Below are 18,970 nucleotides of genomic sequence, written 5' to 3' on the forward strand. Positions count from 1 at the left end.
ATGTGCAGAGAGGAAGCTGAGGATGATCTCGTGGGGACAGTGGGTGATGACTATGAATAGCACGATAGTGGAGCGATCTGCGAAGGAGACGCGGGCGGCACAGATACCAATTACGGGGGCTGTTCCGCCATCGGCGACACGGACAACGGGCGTCGTGGCGGGTGTGATTATTTTCTTCAGGCAGTTACGAAGGTCAGCACTTATTACCGACAAATGCCCCCCGGTGTCGATAAGAGCAGATACAGAAACACCGTCGACTTGCACGTCAAGAAGGTTCAGATGAGTGGGCAATGTCAGTAGAGGATTTGGCGGTGTAGGGAGCAACGCAGCGTCACCTCGAGGCGCTGCATCGTCTAGTTTTCTGGCCGGGAGCGGCGTCCGAAGGGAGTCGGCGAAAAGGAGCGACGAGGCTGGGGAGAGCGAGATTGTCGTTGTTGGGGCGAAGGTGAACAAGAATAGGGGCGGTTCGGCGCAGGAGAATCAGTGGTGGTATTATCAGAGATGTGGCATAGGGACGAGAAGGGCCACCTGGGAGGCAAGAGTAGGCAGTATAAGTAGACTGGGTCAGGGAACTCCAGCAACTGCGACAGTGCCTAGAAATGTGCCCAATTCGACGGCAGTGAAAACAAATGGTCTTGTCGTCAGCAGTGGGCCATTCAGATTGGTCGCGGAAACGTGGTGGGTAATAAGATGTGGGACGGGGCGGAATCGAAGAAGCCGGGTGGGTATCAGGGCGATGGGCCGAGCAGATGTTGTGAAGACCCGTTTTCGAACTCCTGGCGGACAACTGCCTGAATCAGGGAAACCGTGACTGCCAGTGCTTTGGTGGGGCTAGAGTCAAAGGCAGCCGGCTAGGCGGCCTCAATCTCACGCCGTACGATCCTGGTAATATCGCCAGTGTTGTTGGGACGAGGAGCGTCAGCACAAGATGATGTCGCTGGGGTGTTGGGCAGACGGGCAAACTGCTGGCATATATGTCGGCTTTTAGCGAGTTCCAGGCGGTGGCACTCTTCTATAACTGCATCCACCGTCGCGACGTTGTTGTATACGAGCAAGTTGAAGGCGTCATCGACAATGCCTTTGAGTATGTGGCATACCTTGTCTGACAGTCATGGGTGCGTCAACTTTGTGGCACAGAGCCAAGACATCTTGAATGTACGTGACCTAGGGCTCTGTTGACGTCTGCACACGGCCGAAACGCGCCTTCTGCGTGGCAAGTTGGTGACCGTAGGGGTTGCCGAACAAGTCTCGGAGCTTTTGCTTGAGCGAATCCCAACTGGTGAGCTCATCTTCGTGCGTCCGAAACCAAACTCGAGGTGTGCCACCGAGGTAAAAGTCTACGTTGGCGAGCATGATAGTAGGGTCCCACCGGTTATTGCGGCTGACGTGTTCGTACAGGCTGATCCAGTCTTCGACGTCTTTCCCATCTTTTCCCGAGAATACGCCAGGATCATGGAGAGAGAGAGAGTGGTGTAGGTCGTCGAAGTGGCAGCAGGTGTCGGAGGCGGCTGAGTCGAGTTGTCGTCGCCAAGAGCCATGAAGGAAGGCTTGACATACCGTCCACTGCGAAGCTCCATGACGAGGTACAGGGAAGGTCCACCTCCACCAGATATGTTACATAGGGAGACGCAGAAGAAAAGCTATATACAAGTATATTTAGAAGAAAAAAATTGGAGGACGCTTAAGCTTCGCCTTCAAGAGTGGAACGCGACAGCGTTCCCGTCGACCCGCCAAGGGGTGTAAGACAATGGCCTACGGCGCAGCGACTACGCGCCCCGCATCGGACGCGGTGAGCGTCGAGCAACGCAGCGTTCGGCGCGACAACGAAATGTGCGCCTGAGCAAGCGACGCACGCCTGAGCCTTAGAAACAGCTCGTTTCTAAGGCAACACCGCGTTCACTAGAGGCGCTTTTGTACTGCTTTGAAGCATCGAACTCGTGGCTCAGCGGTAACGTCTCCGTCTCACACTCCGGAGACTCTGGTTCGATTCCCACCCAGCCCATCTTGGAAGTTGCTTTTTATTTATGAAGTGCCTGCCGTGATTTATCGCTCACGGCCAACGCCGCGGACGCCGACACCGACGACACCGGCTTTTCTGCGACACGAGCTCCTTAACGCTATCGCGTTAATACGCCGCACTTGGCCAAGAGGCAACAGCCCGCGCTAGCCTCCAATCATCGTCGTCGTCTTCACATTGCTCGCTTCTTCTTCATTGCAAATACTGTTCCATAGCAATATGCATATGTTTGAGTAAGAACTGGAAGTATATTCAAATAAAGTGATAATTTGAGTAAAACAATTTGGTTATTACAAGGAATCACTGCATTTCCTTTTTTTGTACCCTATAAGAAGTTTACTCTAAGCTTCTCAGCTAAACAGTTATATTTGGTGTTTTCCAGAGGATGGATGGACCTGGTTTTTATGGCAGTTGATGAAGCCAAATGGAAAGGGACTCACGTAATCCCTTGTTTTGAGCTGTACCACACCCTCCCAAAGCTATCTTAATCAAATAAGGCACTGTTAGCATGCACAGCTAATGTGACAAAGAAAAAAACTCTGTATATATTTCCTGCATTATTTTTGTTGATTACTAACAGCTGGCTGGTCCACTTATTTAGTGCACAGTTAACTTCAGTACCCTACTTTTATTCATTCTATGAGTTGGGTATTATTTCTGCCAGAGAAACCAGCTTCTTATGACATGGATATTCACAATCAGCAATAGAATAAAGAAAGCTTTCTGAGTAAGAAATTTCTTGATAAAACAAAATGGTGAAGGGCTTCATGTGCGCCCAATGCATGTTTTCGCATTACGCCCTCATTGAAATACGACCAAATGCAACAGTAGGCCTAGCTCGCTGACTGCCCCAGTCACCGCTGATGGCGCTTGCAATCTGGCCACAGCTTGTCATAGTGCACTTAGTTTTGACAACACAATTCATGTGGGCTAAAATAAAATCGTTTTCTCAGTGTCGTCAGTGTGAATAGCAAACGAAATGTACCACTTGCAAGCAAGCCGTGCCGCTTTCCTGAGACAATTGGTATTTGCTTTCCATCGGCGAGATGAAATGCCATCGGATGGGGGCTTTCAATCACACAAGTCGTTTAGTACTGGGTGCTGCTTTACGAAACAGGTCTACATTTGATATAATTTTGTTCTATTAATTATTATTTCATGCGAAAAATAGTGTAGCCGATTTCTATGTTGCCATGAGGGGCGATAGAAGCGATCACCTCGGCTTGGTCGTGGGACTGGCAAGGTAATTTGCACTGCTGGTCATGGCCGTTTGGTCACTCTGGCCATCGTACAATGGTACCCAAGGAATTCGTCGTTTTTCTGGCATCCGATTTGAGGCCACATTTTGTCAGTTCTTATTAATTGTTTCGGTGGTTGTTGGGACAAGTCAGACGCCGAATCATACTGCGTGCCTCCTACTCCTACGGGTAAAGCATTGCCAAATTCATGCTTTCATTTGTGCTTGTGTATATGATCAGCTGTGCACACATTATTCGTGCGTGGAAATTAACCTCTTTAGGTGTATTTATGACATCCACACTACCATTATTGCAGCTGTGACTGCGCGGCCTGCATACGTGAACGTCTGCTAGGCTATCTGCACGACTAATGTGACGTGTTTTGAGCTGCACCTGCTCGCTTGACCTACATTCAAGGCTAATCCTAACCCAGCTTTGCCACAGTGCAGTAATAAAGTGTAATGAGACGCAATCAACGATCCTAAGCACCCTTGATGACTAATGCACATCATGCAAAATAAGATAGAAGCTTAACTGTTACGGAATGTTTGGCACATACCGTATTTACTCGATTGTAACGTGCACCCATTTTCCGTGACCAAAAAATAAAAAAACAAAACCTCGATTCTAACGCGCAACCGTTTTTCATGCCCCCCAAAAAAGAAAAGAGTGCAGTACCGCGCACCTCATGCTTTCATATAGAAATACTATTTTCTCTCATTTAGAAAAAACAGATTTATTCCCAATACACTAAAATTGCGATGAATAAAAACACAAATGGGAGGGCGTACCTTGCCGTGAAGATTTTCACTGCATCGGTAGGAGTCGTGTGGGGCAATAGATATCACTCGTCATCGCTATCAGACAACTCATTATCGCTATCAATAGACCAAAGCATTTAATCCTTGGTGCCGTCCATGGCATTCGAAGTCCCGCACTTTTTAAAGGCCTTTTTGACCATGGCAGACGGGATCGTGCACCATGCATCTTTCATCCATCCAGTAAAGTCCTGCAGCGATGCCCGCTTCATTTAATTGGTGGGCGTGAATTCGTGACAGCCACTGACAGGCCATTCGGTGTAGAGCACCCGAATTCTATCTTTCACTAGCTTGTTCAAACAAACATTGAGCGGCTAGAACGGCGATGTCATGCCGCCAGGTATCACGACAAGGTCGGTGTCATGCAGTCAGCTTGTCCTTGATGTGCTGGTCAAGGTGGCACCTGAACGCGTGGAGCCCAAGCATCCAACGTAGACCCAAACTGCCACCGGATCTCTTCCGCCAAATGTTATCAATCCAGTCAGCGACAAAGTCCGTGATCATCGAACTTTTTTCATTTCATTTGCACGCACAATCAGGCCACTTGGAAACACGATTACTTTTGGGAGTACCCGCCGTGGTTGCTCAGTGGCAATGGTGTTAGGCTGCTGAGCACGAGGTCGCGGGATCGAATCCCGGCCGCGGCGGCCGCATTTCGATGGGGGCGAAATGCGAAAACACCCGTGTACTTAGATTTAGGTACACGTTAAAGAACCCCAGGTGGTCAAAATTTCCGGAGTCCTCCACTACGGCGTGCCTCATAATCAGAAAGTGGTTTTGGCACGTAAAACGCCATAATTTAACTTTTGGGAGTGTCTTCTGTTTAAAGATAAGATACGGGGGCAGCTTGTGCTCATCCGCATTGCAACAAAACATTGCAGTGACTCTAGTTTTTTTGTGGCCGGAAGATAAAATGCGCACTTGCTTCACCCGCTTCTTTTCAAAGGTTGTGGTGGCAGGCATGTCAAAGTAGAGCAGCGTCTGATCGACATTTCCAATCTGTCCGAAGTGGTAGCCGTTTCTATGTCACAACTTCAAAACGTACCACAGAAAACTGCTGTGCAATTTCTCTTCATATTCTTCGGGCAATTTTTGGCATATCCCTGTCCGCCTTCGAAGAGAAAAGCCTTTTCTTTTCATAAAATTTGACAGCCAGCACCTGCTCGCTTTGAAGTCACTCCGCTTTAGCCCTTACTGTAGGGCTAACTGAATCGCCCATACTTTGAGCATATCGATCGTCACAGGCCGCTGTGCCGCTCGCTACTCTTGCACGTATTCCTCAAGCAGCTCTTCTATTTCGGCGAAGCGGCCCTGCTTCAGTCCACTGAAACCCTTCCTTGTTGCTTTTCTGGTGAAAATATTATCCTTCTGTTTGCACCAAACCCGTACACAAGTTTCAGGAACTCTGAACGCCCATGATGCAGCCCACTTTCCATCCGTCTCCACACACATAAATGCGGCATTATGGTGGACTCGGCGTGTCTTCGCATTTGGTGCTTCCATGCTGATTGAATGACCACAGAAAACGGGAACACAGGCAGTAGACTAGGTTACGCCAGCACCTGGTTACACATACAACATGAAGGTATGCACATGGAGGAAGCTAAGGCAGCTCGGCTAGAAGTGCGTAGGAGGCGGCCATTTTTCTAATGTTGATGGCAATATGGTAACGCGGATTTAGGGTCGTACTCGATTATAACGTGCATGCAATTATTGGACCCGTTTTATCGGAAAACATGTGCGTGGTAGATTCGAGTAAATATGGTATACAATGAGCTGGTAACAAAATTCAACTTGAGCCTTTTACAGTAGCAGCTTATCAATTGCGACGGTTTTTATCAAGAGGAAACCTATGAAAACTTCAGCCTTTTGCATCGTTCGGCGCAACCCACTACAATGCAGCTGTTAGCATGCTGCATTTCCATCGTTGTAAAACTTAATTGCACACATGTATCTGCAAAATCTAGCGGCTAATGAAGTTGGCACGGCTGCTCGGCAGTGGAGCGCCTACCATGCGAAAGTCACTCCCGACAACGGCGCCACTGTGACATTGCAACATAGAAAGAAAAAACAAAGTTCTGTGAAGAAAAGTTGTTCGCTGACAGCTTTGCAAGTTCACAGCCCTTCTAGAAGTACACTGAAACAGTGAATAGATGCAACAATTACAAAGAAAGTACTGTAGGGTACATCGTGTTGCAGTCTCAGAACAACTGAACGTACAATTATGGTAAACAGTTATACAAAGCGTTGCTGAACATACATTCACAATAAACAAGAAAGACATGCATAGTTTATTATGCATATAATGCAAAGTTCTCAACAGAATAAGGTCATCTGTTTTACTAGATCTAAACTACTCATACACCCAGCCTTCCCCATTCTGCATAATGGAACTTAAAACTTAATAAATGGGCTACAATACAAGAAATTATTTACATTATTTCTAGTCTCTAAGTTTAATACATAACTTTAGCTAATGCAGTGCAATGAGAAAGGACGGCATCTGTTTAGGCAATACATCCTGCCCCAGACACAAAGCAAAGTGATGATGAAATGAACCAAGTAAGTCACGGTAGATGTGCGTACTTCAAGGTGGTAGTCAGTGAACCCACGATCCATGTTTCCAGACAACAGGTAGGTAAGAGACTCGGCTGTGTAGAGGCGTGCTGCCATGCTGGCCAGTTTCTCCTGGATATTGCCAAAGGCAGCTAACCGGCTGCCAAACTGCATACGTGTCGTGGCATGAGTCACAGACTTGGTGATTGCCGCCCGCATGGTGCCGCACAGCACGGCCGACATGCCAAATCGGCCATTGTTCAAGATCTGCATCGCCACCTGCAGACAAGATAGGCATCAGCAAGTGCAACAGGTGCTCTGCATTAACCAACCTGAACTGCTTCTTGCCTTTGCAAGACCCTAATAAACAAAAACAACACTCTGCTGGGTGCCACTCTTATCTCGCGCACCATTCTTTGCTCAGCGTCAGACTCATGTCTGGCACTGTCGCATTGAGTGGCATTCCTTCACATCCACTTTAACTCATAGGGACTTGCTCACTCTTATGCTTCCCAGCCCTCACCCAGGCTCACACTCACCTTCGCTGACATTCATAAGCAATCACTCGCATTCTGGCTTGCATCTGCTAACATTGACTGCACTTGGTACAGTCGCATTTAGTCCTCCGAGACTTACAGGCACACACTGGCATGATGACAAAGTCGAGTTCTGTAACATGGCAGCTCTACCGAACTATGGCAGTGCCGCTACCTAGTTTTCCTGTGCATGGCTCCTGCAGGAAGTCAGAGTTGTGCGACTGTTTTCGGCATGCTGCTCGCTTCACCCAGCCAGCACCGACGAGCACTGCCGTTTGCCGAGCACTATCATGATGTCAAAGATGAGCTCTGCTGCACTGCGCCGAAGCTGGCTTGTCTGAAGCAATGCCAAGACTCCACATCATCTGGCTGATCAAGTGTCGTTTCCAATGTCACTCATGGTTTGTTTCATTCCTCGATGGGGATATCACCAACCTTGTAATTACTGCCTCAGTGGCAGTAATTACAATTACAAGTGTTTTACCGTGCGGTGAGTGACTGCTTGGACATTTGTGTGACTGTCTGGGACCGTGCAGAACTGATTAGGTTAAGAAGTCACTGTGGTGCTGGCACTGACAGCTCTAGCAGAATCGAGGGGTGTAGCTTGCTGAACTCGTTTTACATGGTGCAATGCAGAAAATCTCATAGGTGCTGCCAATTGCAAGAACGAAATCGCTTCTGTCTTTTGATCCAAGCGCATGTATCGCCGTACTGCATAAGGCTCATAACATGAGTAATGTCTAGACACAATATTGTGTGTATGCACGAGAGTTATACTGGAATCGTTAGTAATGACTTCCACTGTTGTATCGACATAGTGGCGCAGGCCACTATGCTGATGGCATAAATCCAGATCAGATGGCGATCCACACCATTCAGCTGCCACAAGCACATGCATGCCTAATGAAACAGCAATAGTCTGGAAGCCATTGTCTCACGTTCGGGCTATAAATTTTTCAGTAGCCGTATTTAGACGAAGGCATAAAAAAGAAACACATTGCTTTGACATGGAAGACAGAGTATTCCTCACAACATCCATAAAAGACTAAAAAGAACAAACTATCATGCAGAAACCACCGACGATAATTGTCAATGTAAATGAATAGCCTGAATGAATGAATGAGTGAGGAAATGAACATTTTCTTTACCGAGTCTGACCACCAAATAACAACGAAACAGGGCGAAAGAGACAAGGAAAGCTATCCGCTTGAAGAGGGGAGGCTACCCTCGGATGCCAACTTTTTTGTTTATTGAGACATATTAATGAAATTTTCAGGATAGACTCATAGCAAAAGCATTAGTAGAACTACAAAATTTCATGCAGTTATGTTCACTAGTTCTCAAGTTACAGCAATATGTCATAATGGTGCACATGGTTTTCTCATTCCAGGCCTGGAGAATTTTCAAAAGGTGCTGCAACTGTGAAATTCACTATGATGATTTCCAGATTTATACCTGAGGGCAAGACACAGCCCTTTTTTTAAAAGTTTCCTTGCTGAAAAATTTTAGCAGACCACAGAATTTAGTGTTGGTGATTAAGATTCTATCAATCACATTTTGATTAAATATCACAAATCACAGACACAATATATTAAAAAATGGGCTTGTCCTGCCCTCAGAAATTTATTCAGATACACAATAAAAGAAGAACTTCTGGAAATCTGATGAGTGGTTAGAGAGATATGACTGGAACAAGCAGCCACACCAGCCAGAAAAGTCATTTTGAGCAAATGAGCTATGAAAATCTTGAGCACATATATTGGTCTAAAATGACCCTGCAGCGTAACTAGAGGTGTCCTTAGGCACTCTATCCTTCTGCCACCTTTACACCTTCTCTTGCAATCACTTCATGGCCTTCTTCAAGCGCAGAGAATCTTTCTCTGCTGCCTGTTGAATAACCAGGGTTTAGCCCCCCACTGATGAACATAGCTCTTGGATGGCCCTGTGGCAGCCAGCATTATATCTTAAAACTGCCTCATGAAGTGCTGTCTCCCCAGCAATCAGTGACGCATGCTGCTCTTTGGGCATCAGGGACCACAGCACGGAGTGAAATGATTCTTATGCATTCTGTGTCTTTGCTCCCAGGCAGCGTTGCAGAAGAGAAGCCTGTGAGAAGTGCTCATAGCTTCTGCAACATAGCCTGGAAGATTGTACCATAGCTTTGGAAGTGGCACACCACCACTCTTGCTGGCGTTATGACGACACCACAAGTCTGCACCCTCAGGGCTCAAGTCATAGGATACTCGTCCGTCCATGTCACGTGGTGGTATAATGCCATCACTGCATGCTGCATTGCAGCCACAGCGTTGGAATTTTTCCGTAGGGCCCAGCCATAATAGTCAGTCAAGTTGTCGATGAGGGCCTTTGTCAGCCTGCCCTTCCCTCCTAAAGCCTTGCCACTTTTCTGCACAAGGTTGTGCAGTGCTGGCCCCCTGCTTTTCTGGACGTGGTTCACGCATTCCTCTTTCGAAATGGGGACCAGTCCATAAACATTTTCTTGCGCAAGAGCAGAGAAGGTGGCACTATCTCCATCAGACACGAGCGTTGTGTAATGGAAGTTGTGCTTTGGCACCGAACATGAGAAAAGGATGACAGCTGCCTCAACCTCCATCGTCCCAGACTTAGAGTATTTTTCTGGCACACATGATCCTCCTGCCAGCTAGCGTAGCCTGGGTCTCCAGGCTTTGGTCATACTTGGCAACCAAGGCACTGGTTCGATAAAACAATGGCGTCCGAGGCCCACATAACATTCAATTATTGCACCAACTCCAATATGGGACGTGTGACCACGCTTGTGCCATGTTCCACCAAAGTTTACAGTGATATATACCCCTGCTGAAATATGGATCCCTTTCTTTGTAGGTGGTTTTCACAGCAGAAGCAGATTCTGCATAGAACTTGTCTATGCACAGTGTCAGCGGTTTCCTGAATTACTTCAACTGCTTCTGAAAAGTCTTGTGATGCAGGCCATTATGGGACACGTTTATCGCTGCCTAAAAGTCACTGAGGGCTGTTTGTCCCTTCCCTATCTGTTTTGTTACCCCAATGGCTCTTATATTCACGTCAAAGGTCATTGAGTCATCCTGACAAGCATAACTCCACGAGCTTGCAATTACAATGTGAACATAGCAGCTCAAGCTTTGTTGCAAGTCCAAGCTGGGTGCCTCCTTCAACCTTCATCCCAGTCATGAAGCACCACTGGCACAGGGTCCTGGATAGCAGGTCGCCTAGGGTAGCCATTTGCACAAGGAGAAATTTTTCGCCTTTACTTGTAGTGGTGGCAGCTTCAGGACCGCGCTCCATTGCTTGAAATTTTCGCTCCATCGCTGACAGTGTCAAGTCCTCGTTGCACAGCAGCGCATTTTTCATTCGCTGCCTCTTTCTCCTCACACGTCAGGAAACGTGTTTTCAAGTGTAAAGTGGACGACCCAATCGCGCTGTCCGAGGCAGGTGAAGAGAGGATGTGGAAGCCACTGTCGATGAGCCCAAGACACCAGGCGCACTCGTCACGACAAATTTTTGTTCCGGTAGAGCAGGAGTTACCTTGCTAGAAGTGTCGACGCAACCATGCTCTTGCGTAGATGAAGCAGAAGCTGCCCCATAGGAACCATCGGTGCAATCATTGTCGACGTGCAGGCGAGCGGCGAGCTTCGCCATGCGGGCGAACTTCATAGAACGATTCCTTGCAACGAACGCGTGTAGCGTCTTCAGTTTTTTGGCCGCATCGTGGTCGACCGCACAACAATCGGCAGGCTAAACGCGACAACGGTCTCGTAAAGACGGTTGAAAATCATCTCGTAAAGATGATAGAAACTTGGAGAATATGCGAATGGCTGCAAAGATTGACGATGGCAAGCGGAACACACAGAGGGCGCTGACGATAGAGGAGCCGAAGCAGACGACGGCCGGACGCATTATGCAGGAGACCACTACGTCATCGCACGCAGCAGTGAAAGGGAGTCGCGGGCTCCTCTGCGTCCTTGAGGAGCGCACGTTTCGGCCAATCTCAGCTTCGCGTCTCGGCCGCGGGAAACTTGAAAGCTCACGCGAGCCCTCCAATCACAAGCAATTTACGCCTCGCCCACGCTGCCCCCGCCAGCGCGGGTGGCGGGGAAAAAAAGCGCAAGAATGCAGGAACAAAACAACAATGAATCAGGGGAGCGGTGGCAAATGGCGTTCTCGCCAAGTAGGGGTATCTTGAGTGCTGCTCGAGGGCTGCCGTGGCTCGTTAGAAACTTTATTTGAAATAGTTTCGCGATGAATTAGACGTTGATATTTACAGAAACGGTAGTTTACAAGACATACTGCCCGAATATGTGGTTTTCCAAAAGTCGACTTTTTTGCAGTTTTTCGGTTTTCAGAAGACCGCATCTCCTCTAAAAACTGCACTGCGGACAGCGTACCAGCGCAAGTGTAGCTCATGCACTGCAGAGAGTGGCTTTTTAGCATAACAAAGCCCAAGATAGCAGACCTATCTGCAATTCTGACCCCTACGAGAACTATATACAATGACACTACCTCGACCCAAAAGCAAGCTTCAGCCTATTTACTGTTATATTATTGCTCACTGACATGTCATACAGCCAAACCTCAAAATAATGAACATAGATAAAAGAAAGCAAATATAAACGTTCCTTGATTATGCCTTAATTCTAATGTTCTCCTGCCACTATAACAAAGCCAAAAGTTGTGTTGTGTTGGGTTTAATGGCGCATAAGCAACTCAGGCTATCATGCGCCAAACGCAAGGTCAAATTTCTTTTGAAGAGTTGGGTCACCTCAGCGACGATCCTTGTCTGGGGAAGGACTCCGAGGATCCCAACAAACTAAAGACCTCAGTCTTCTTCTCAGATATGAGAAGGTGGGTGAGGTGTATATACCAATATAAAGTTGTGGATAGGCTGATTTATAGTTTTTCAATGATACCTGCTTCTCTTAAGAAGCTAATAACATGTGTGGTATCCACAAGTGCATCTTTGCCTAAAATCAATGCTGGGTGAAAGGGAATGTGTTGATTATAAAACGAAGTATTTTTTCCTTAGTGTTTCTAGTTGCACACATGTTAATAAGATGCGGTTTACAGTAAGTTCATTTCTGCATTTTTCACAGCAAGGCTTGTCTTGTTTTGTCAGGAGGAAGCTGTGTGTAAGCGGCGTGTGTCCTATGCGAAAGCGACATAAAATTACTTCGATGAAGCGTTTTTGCTGTGAGCATGACTTCCCTTCTTTTATTACAGGTTTTACTAGGTCAAGTTTATCTGTTACTTCATTATTCCATGTAGTCTGCCATTTATTTCTCAGATTATGATTCACTGATTACATACAGTCTTTGTAAGAAATTCTTGCATTGATGTTTTTTTTATGTCGAGCTTTTGCTGCACATTCATCTGCTTTTTCATTGCCACCGATTCCGACGTGACTCGGCACCCAGCAAAATCTCATGTTGTGTCCTTTTCTAGTGATTTTTCTTATGTTATGCAGGATGTCCCCGATTAATGGTGTAATTGAATTTATAAGGTGAAGTGCTCTCAGTACGCTTAGTGAATCTGTGTAAACTATGCTGTTTTCAATGTTTTCGTTTAATATTTTTTCTACAGCTAGAGAGATTGCGTAACACTCTGCAGTAAAATTGGATGCACACTGAGGTAGGCGTACCGCTTTTTCCCAAATGTTTTGTATCACGGCACTGCCAATGTGTCCTGCTGATTTGGAGCCATCGGTATAAAACGCTGTCTATTCCACGTATTTTTCGTTTAGTGCTAAAAATTCTTGTAGTATGTGTTCATGTGGTGTTTCTTTTTTTCTTTGAAGATGTGTCAATGTGAAGTCGCACACTGAAGGCTGGCAAGGTGAGAGTGGATCGGTTTGCCGGGCTACCTGAGGCAATGTGTCCCTTATATCTAGTTCTTGGCATCTCTCCTCGAAGCGGAGAAGGAGTGGTCTTATTGCTTGGGGTTTGTTGGTAAATAGTCTTCGTGATGGGCACCTTGTAACTATTAGGTAGCTGATGTGTTTCGGCAGTGAACGAATTTTTAGGATGTATGAGCATGTAAGCATGGTTCTTCTGTCGGAAAGGGGTGGTTCATTGGTTTCTACATACAGACTGTGTATAGGAGACATCCTGTATGCACCAGTTGAAAGACGTAAACCTAAATTATGTACTGGGTCAAGGCGCTTCAAATATGACTTCCTAGCTGAGCCATACACTATGGACCCCTAGTCTAAGCAGGAGCGTATGACAGAACGGTAACTGTGTAGCAGGCATACCCTATCAGAACCCCAGTGTTTGCGTGAAAGGGCCTTAAGTATGTTCAGAGATCGAGATGCTTTCTTTTTCAGCGCATTGATGTGCCGAAGGAAGGTGAGTTTTTAGTCAAAATTAATGCCTAGAAATTTGTGCTCGTTTTGGACAGGTAGTTTGGCTTGGTTCAGGTGTAGGGTGGGGTCTGTCTGTACACCTCGTTTGAGTGAAAAGAGAATGACTACTGTTTTCTGTGGAGAAAAGCGGAAACCATTTCTGTCTGCCCATGTTGCTAGTTTATCTATTGTAAGCTGTAGCTGTCTTTCGCGTGTTGATATGTTTGGTGATGTGCAAGCTATCTGAAGATCGTCGACGTATACTGAATACATAATGGACTTTGGGATTATTTTGATAATGGAATTCATTTTTGTAATAAAAAGTGTTGTGCTTAAAATACACCCCTGAGGTATTCCATTTTAGTGAACAAAATTTTTCGACAGGGTTGAGCCTAGGCGCACATGGAACGAACGGTTAGACAAAAAGTCTTTTATGCAGTTCAACATCCTGCCGTGGATGCCAAGGTCGGCCAGATCTTTAAGAATCCCGAACCTCCAGGTTGTGTCATATGCCTTCTTTAAACCGAAAAAAAACAGCAAGGCAGTGTTGTTTGTGTATAAATACTTCTCGTACAGTGTTTTCAAGACGAACTAGATGGTCATTAGTGGAGGATCCTTCTTTAAAACCACATTGATGGATGTCGAGCAACTCACAGGTTTCTAGCACGAAGGTTAATCTAGTATTCAGGACATTTTCAAAAGACTTCGCAAGACAGCTGGTAAGGGCTATAGGCCTATAGCTAATGGGGGACGTTGGTGGTTTTCCGAGTTTCAAGAATGGAACAATTATAGCTTTCTTCCATGCTTCAGGTATCTTCCCCGATATCCAAATTTTGTTTAAAAACTTTAAAAGCGCTTTTACGGCATGTTCAAAGAGATGGCCTAGCATTTGTTCATGTATTATATCGGGACCAGGTGCAGTTTGTTTACCAGCGGACAGTACTCGATGGATTTCTTGAACTTTAATTAAAGTATTGTATGGTTCATTTCTGCTGCCATTTATCAGCAGTCTTTGTTTCTCAGCTGTGTTCTTGAATTTTAGAAATGATTCTGTATAGTGTGATGAACTGGAAGCTGCCAAGAAATATTCACCCAATATGTCTGCCAGTTCTTCTATGCTTCTCAGTATACCGGGAGCTGTGAGAAGTGGAACTGTGAATGGGGAATAGCTGTTGTTTAGTTTTCGTACCTTCTCCCATATTTGTTTTGATGTGGTTGAGCTGCTTATAGAGGACACGTAGCTTTGCCATGAATACTTTTCAGCACTGCGGCGGATATATCGAGCTTTTGCTCTCACTTTTTTTAAAGCTTATAAAATTTTCTGCCACTGGGTATCTGCGAAATATTCCCCAAGCTCTGTTTTGTTCCTTTTTCGCTTCTCTACATTCTTGTGTATACCAGATTTTGTGATATTGTTTTACTACTCCAAACGACTGAGGTATAGCTAGGTTTGCAGCGTCAATAATACAGTTTGCAAAAGCTTCATTTAGTTCGTCTATGGCGAGATTATCTGACACTATTTTTTCTAGGCTGGCTTTCTCTTGAAACAGGGCCCAGTCGGCTAAATGGAGCTTTCATCGTTGTGGTTTTGTCGGGATTACTTCTGGTGAGGATTTTAAGCTGATCAGTACAGGTAGGTGATCGCCTCCATATGGGTTGTCTAGTACGTCCCATTTTAATTCAGTGAAAATAGAGGGTGAACAGAAGGAGAGATCGATGTGGGATCCGATACTATACAAGTTATAGTGACGCAAATTTGTTTGCAAATGGCTCAAACTATGTGTTCTGGTAGCAAAAAATTTAAATGCAGTTGCCAACCAATTTTTCAGATGCTCCATTTTTTTCTAGCCATACTGAAGCTTGTACTTCCTCGTGGCACCACTGCGTGCTCGTAGAACAAATGTATTTAAATTTTTGATGCCACATGGCTTGCTGAGCAATTTTTTGGACATGATCCATGAACGCTGCAAACATGGCGCTGTGAAAAATGTTGCTGCCACATGGACTCAGAAAAAAAACTGACCAATAAGCAACTTGCAGGTAGCACTGGTAAGGCCTAATGGCCTAGGAGTACGGCTGTGACGAAAACTTACCAATGGCTGGAGGAGTGGCTGGCAAGAAGCCATTGTGGGAAGCGTGCCATCAATATGTTCAAACTCGTTGACTGCACTGGTGATAGGGAGTGTGATTACATACACGCACTAGACTCAAGACTACAGCAGCAAAGTTGAGTCTGCATGCGGCCCCCTGGCTGTTTGAAAGGTTGGTCCGCAACAGTACTATCAAGCCAGGTACAACTTGAAATGAATGGAGGAGAAAAAAAACTATCCATGTTAAAATGGCACATTCTGGGTGGACGTGTACATGTTGGCTCGTGGTTTGGCTTCGTTGGACCGCAGCCGACAAGCCAACGTGGCGAGCCCAGGTGATTGCATCGATCGTACAGTTACGTGTTTGCGACTGTGCGAAATGTGCGTATGTAACTTGCAGTTATTCCCATGGCACTTATTGGCACAAGCCACAGATGGGACACCAAAATCCATAGCAAATCCTTTGCTGGCATTTAAGAGGCACTATAGAGTTCTAGTATAGTGTAAAATGCTTGTGTTAGCATTAGCGCGTTCCGCACGCTAAACCTTTGTGGGACACTATTCGATAGAGCTTGTGGGGACCCCTTTTGGACCGCTATCTCCTGTTCATGGGCGACTTGGGCTATTCGCCAGCGCGATCGCTGGGGACATGCAGTTCCAGCCTTATTTTGGATAGCGTAAATTCCCCGCTAGCACCTGCGCAACGCGGAGCCTGCTGCTTGCGCGCACGGCTCACGTTATGCCGTGAGCCGCCCGTAGAAACAGTGCCTGAGGAGCGGGCCTCTGTTGCAATCTCTTTGGCTTCTCTCTCCTTCAGCATCGGAGATGCCCGGGCGTCTTCCTGACAGATTGACTTCCGGCGCTCTTGGCTGTCGGACGTGCGGACCCACTTGGTCCCGCGCCCCTCTGAGCGCAAGGTGGCCCTTTTCTGTGCGGCAAACCTGCTCAGAAGAGCCAGTGTGGCGGAGCAGACTTCCCGGGAGCTTTCACCCGTAGTCTGCGACTGCCACCCCAGTGCCGTATTCCTGTATTGTACGCACATTTTGTACATAACAGGGAATAAACCCCCTTCGTTGGTACCATGGCTGGAGTCGTCTCTACACCTTGCCGGTGAGTCAGAGAACCCACCCCGGCGCCCCTTTGCGTGCGCTGTAGAGTGGGGACGAACTATGTGTCTCCTTAGACCTTAGCTAGCCGGGTCCAGGGACGTTAGCCTGAAGCCCCACAAGTTTTAGTATAGTCACATGTGTATTTGTTTATTGAATGACCGCGCTTTATCGTCGAACACATGTTATCGCTCAGCGCGGGACGCACCTGGATGGATCGGAAGTTTCTGAAATGTTATTGATGGTTCTATTTGCTGCCTGTTGTTGCCGAACTTTGTATAATCTCACTGCATGCATGTGCTACGCGAATGGTGCAGCACTTTCCGGAAGACGCACGTGCACCAACGATAACTCTGGAACCTTGGATGGCTTACGTATAAAAGCTGATGCGCTAGAGCGGCAGATCAGATTTTCGCCGATCGCCGACTGTGTTCGCCACTTTCGTTGAGCTTTGGGTGTAGCCTGTTTTTCTGGGCACAGGTTCGCCCAATAAAGTTAGTTCCGCCATTCGCAGTTCTGTTGCTGTGTCCTCAACCGTCACTACCATGTGACAATAGCGCAAAACAATGAAGCGCGGCAAAGCGCAAAACTTCACCGCGCCATATAAGTGCGAGTAGTCAAAGCTCTTTAAGCTGACTGGCTCGTCATCTGGTTAAGAGTAGTCAATCTTGCCACACAACAATAATCGTCATCTGTCTTGCCCACATTTCCGTTCTTTAACGCTGCGAACCCGATACTTCTATGTTACGAACGGCATGTGCGTTATCAGCATGACAGAGCATTCTCGACAGGAAAGTAGCGAGCGCAGCATTTTCAAGAAAGGAAACATAAGCAAGACAGATGATGATTATTGTTGTGTGGCAAATATACACCCCAAAGGGCGTAGAATCGGGGTTGTCGCCTTACGTACGTTAAAAACGCAAGCACCTTTGCGGAACGTTACTTTGAAAGACAGGGCGCCGTCTGGTGCCTCGTGAAAACTTATCTCAGCCAAGATAATCCATTAGCAGCCATTCTGTTTTTGCTAAGCGGACGCATCTCGTCAGGCCAACTGATGCCAGAATCGCCAAACGATCTCAGAAATTTGATGAGCTATGCGCTCATAACTAGCGTTTCTGGTGAGTTTAGAGGAAGCTAAAGCTCACTTCAATACTTACTGGCGATAAACGATAGTGAGCGTGTAGCCATCATGAGAATTCACGGTGAAACAGGAGCCATGTGAGCCACCATCTTTGGCAACGCTATTTCTTAGCATCCGTGCTGTGCGAGTGTTTGTGTCTCCCGCTAAATTCCGATAATAGCCGAGGCACGCTATGCACAAAATTGCTATAGCGTTCTGCGCGTGTGCAGCATGGCCTCGCTATATTTTAGCATTTAGCGTGGCGCCACTTACGCTATACTAAAACTGTCTACTATGCTTGCATTTTTTTGTGTCAGAGATATGTCGCTGTTGCAATCAGCAAAACCCATCTATCGCAGCTAATCCAAGTGTTTTCAGGCATATGAGATTTACAAAAAAGGCCTTCGACTGACACTGCTGACATACCTTGCACTGACTTTCTAGTGAGAACCCTCCTCCCCCATAAAAAAAACAATATAAAGTAGTCAAATTACTAACATCTGTCTTATATTCATCCAACAAATATACAAGCCGAGATGGCATGGTTCTTTAAAAAGATTTCCCCTTCATAAGCCTATATACATACGTTTGCTCATACCTATGTCGTAAATGTATTCGGGGAACTTAGTGCATGAATAGATGTTAGCACTATTCGCTTTATGACATAATGAAGGTACAAGAATTTAACTGCACCAACTTCCGAAAAGCACTGTCGAAACATGCTTTCTTAGGTGATTCAAAAATGGTCGCACAAAAGGAAGGGACAAAAGTTACAAGAAGGTTTGCAGTATCATGCAAAGAATGAGGAAAAATAATGTAGGGACAGCAGCGCGGTTAATTCAATTGTTCCAAAAGGACTTCTTCTTGGGCAAGTTGGTGCTTAGATTTCCTAGGTATACCTTGTGGCGCAAAATACATTGCTTGAAAAGGGACAGAAGAAAGGAAGACAGTGAAGCGCCTGTCTTCACTGTCTGCCTTTCTTCTGTCCATTTTCAAGAAATGTATTTTGCGCCACAAAGTATACCTAGGTAATTCAATTGTGTTTTCAGGCATGTAGGATCCTCTGGGCTGGAATCCTCTAACATAAGGTGACCTCACAGCCTGCAGGGTTATCTGACTGAGCTACCTTGGATT

The 18,970-nt window shown here is 46.3% G+C and overlaps 1 protein-coding gene across 8 annotated transcripts in view; it reads right to left on the reverse strand.

The window, feature by feature from the left end:
- LOC142573293 (very long-chain specific acyl-CoA dehydrogenase, mitochondrial-like) overlaps positions 1-18,970 on the reverse strand; it is a 291,200-nt gene that overhangs the window by 44,175 nt on the left and 228,055 nt on the right. For 7 of the 8 annotated variants that reach the window (XM_075682933.1, XM_075682931.1, XM_075682932.1 and 4 more), the window contains one exon: positions 6,660-6,908. The exons of the other annotated variant lie outside the window; for it this stretch is intronic. In XM_075682933.1, the coding sequence (XP_075539048.1) occupies positions 6,660-6,908 (249 nt within the window). The remainder of the gene's footprint in view (positions 1-6,659; positions 6,909-18,970) is intronic. 8 annotated transcript variants of the gene reach the window in all.

Source organism: Dermacentor variabilis, chromosome 2 (genome assembly GCF_050947875.1).
Source record: "Dermacentor variabilis isolate Ectoservices chromosome 2, ASM5094787v1, whole genome shotgun sequence".
NCBI lineage: Eukaryota > Metazoa > Arthropoda > Arachnida > Ixodida > Ixodidae > Dermacentor > Dermacentor variabilis.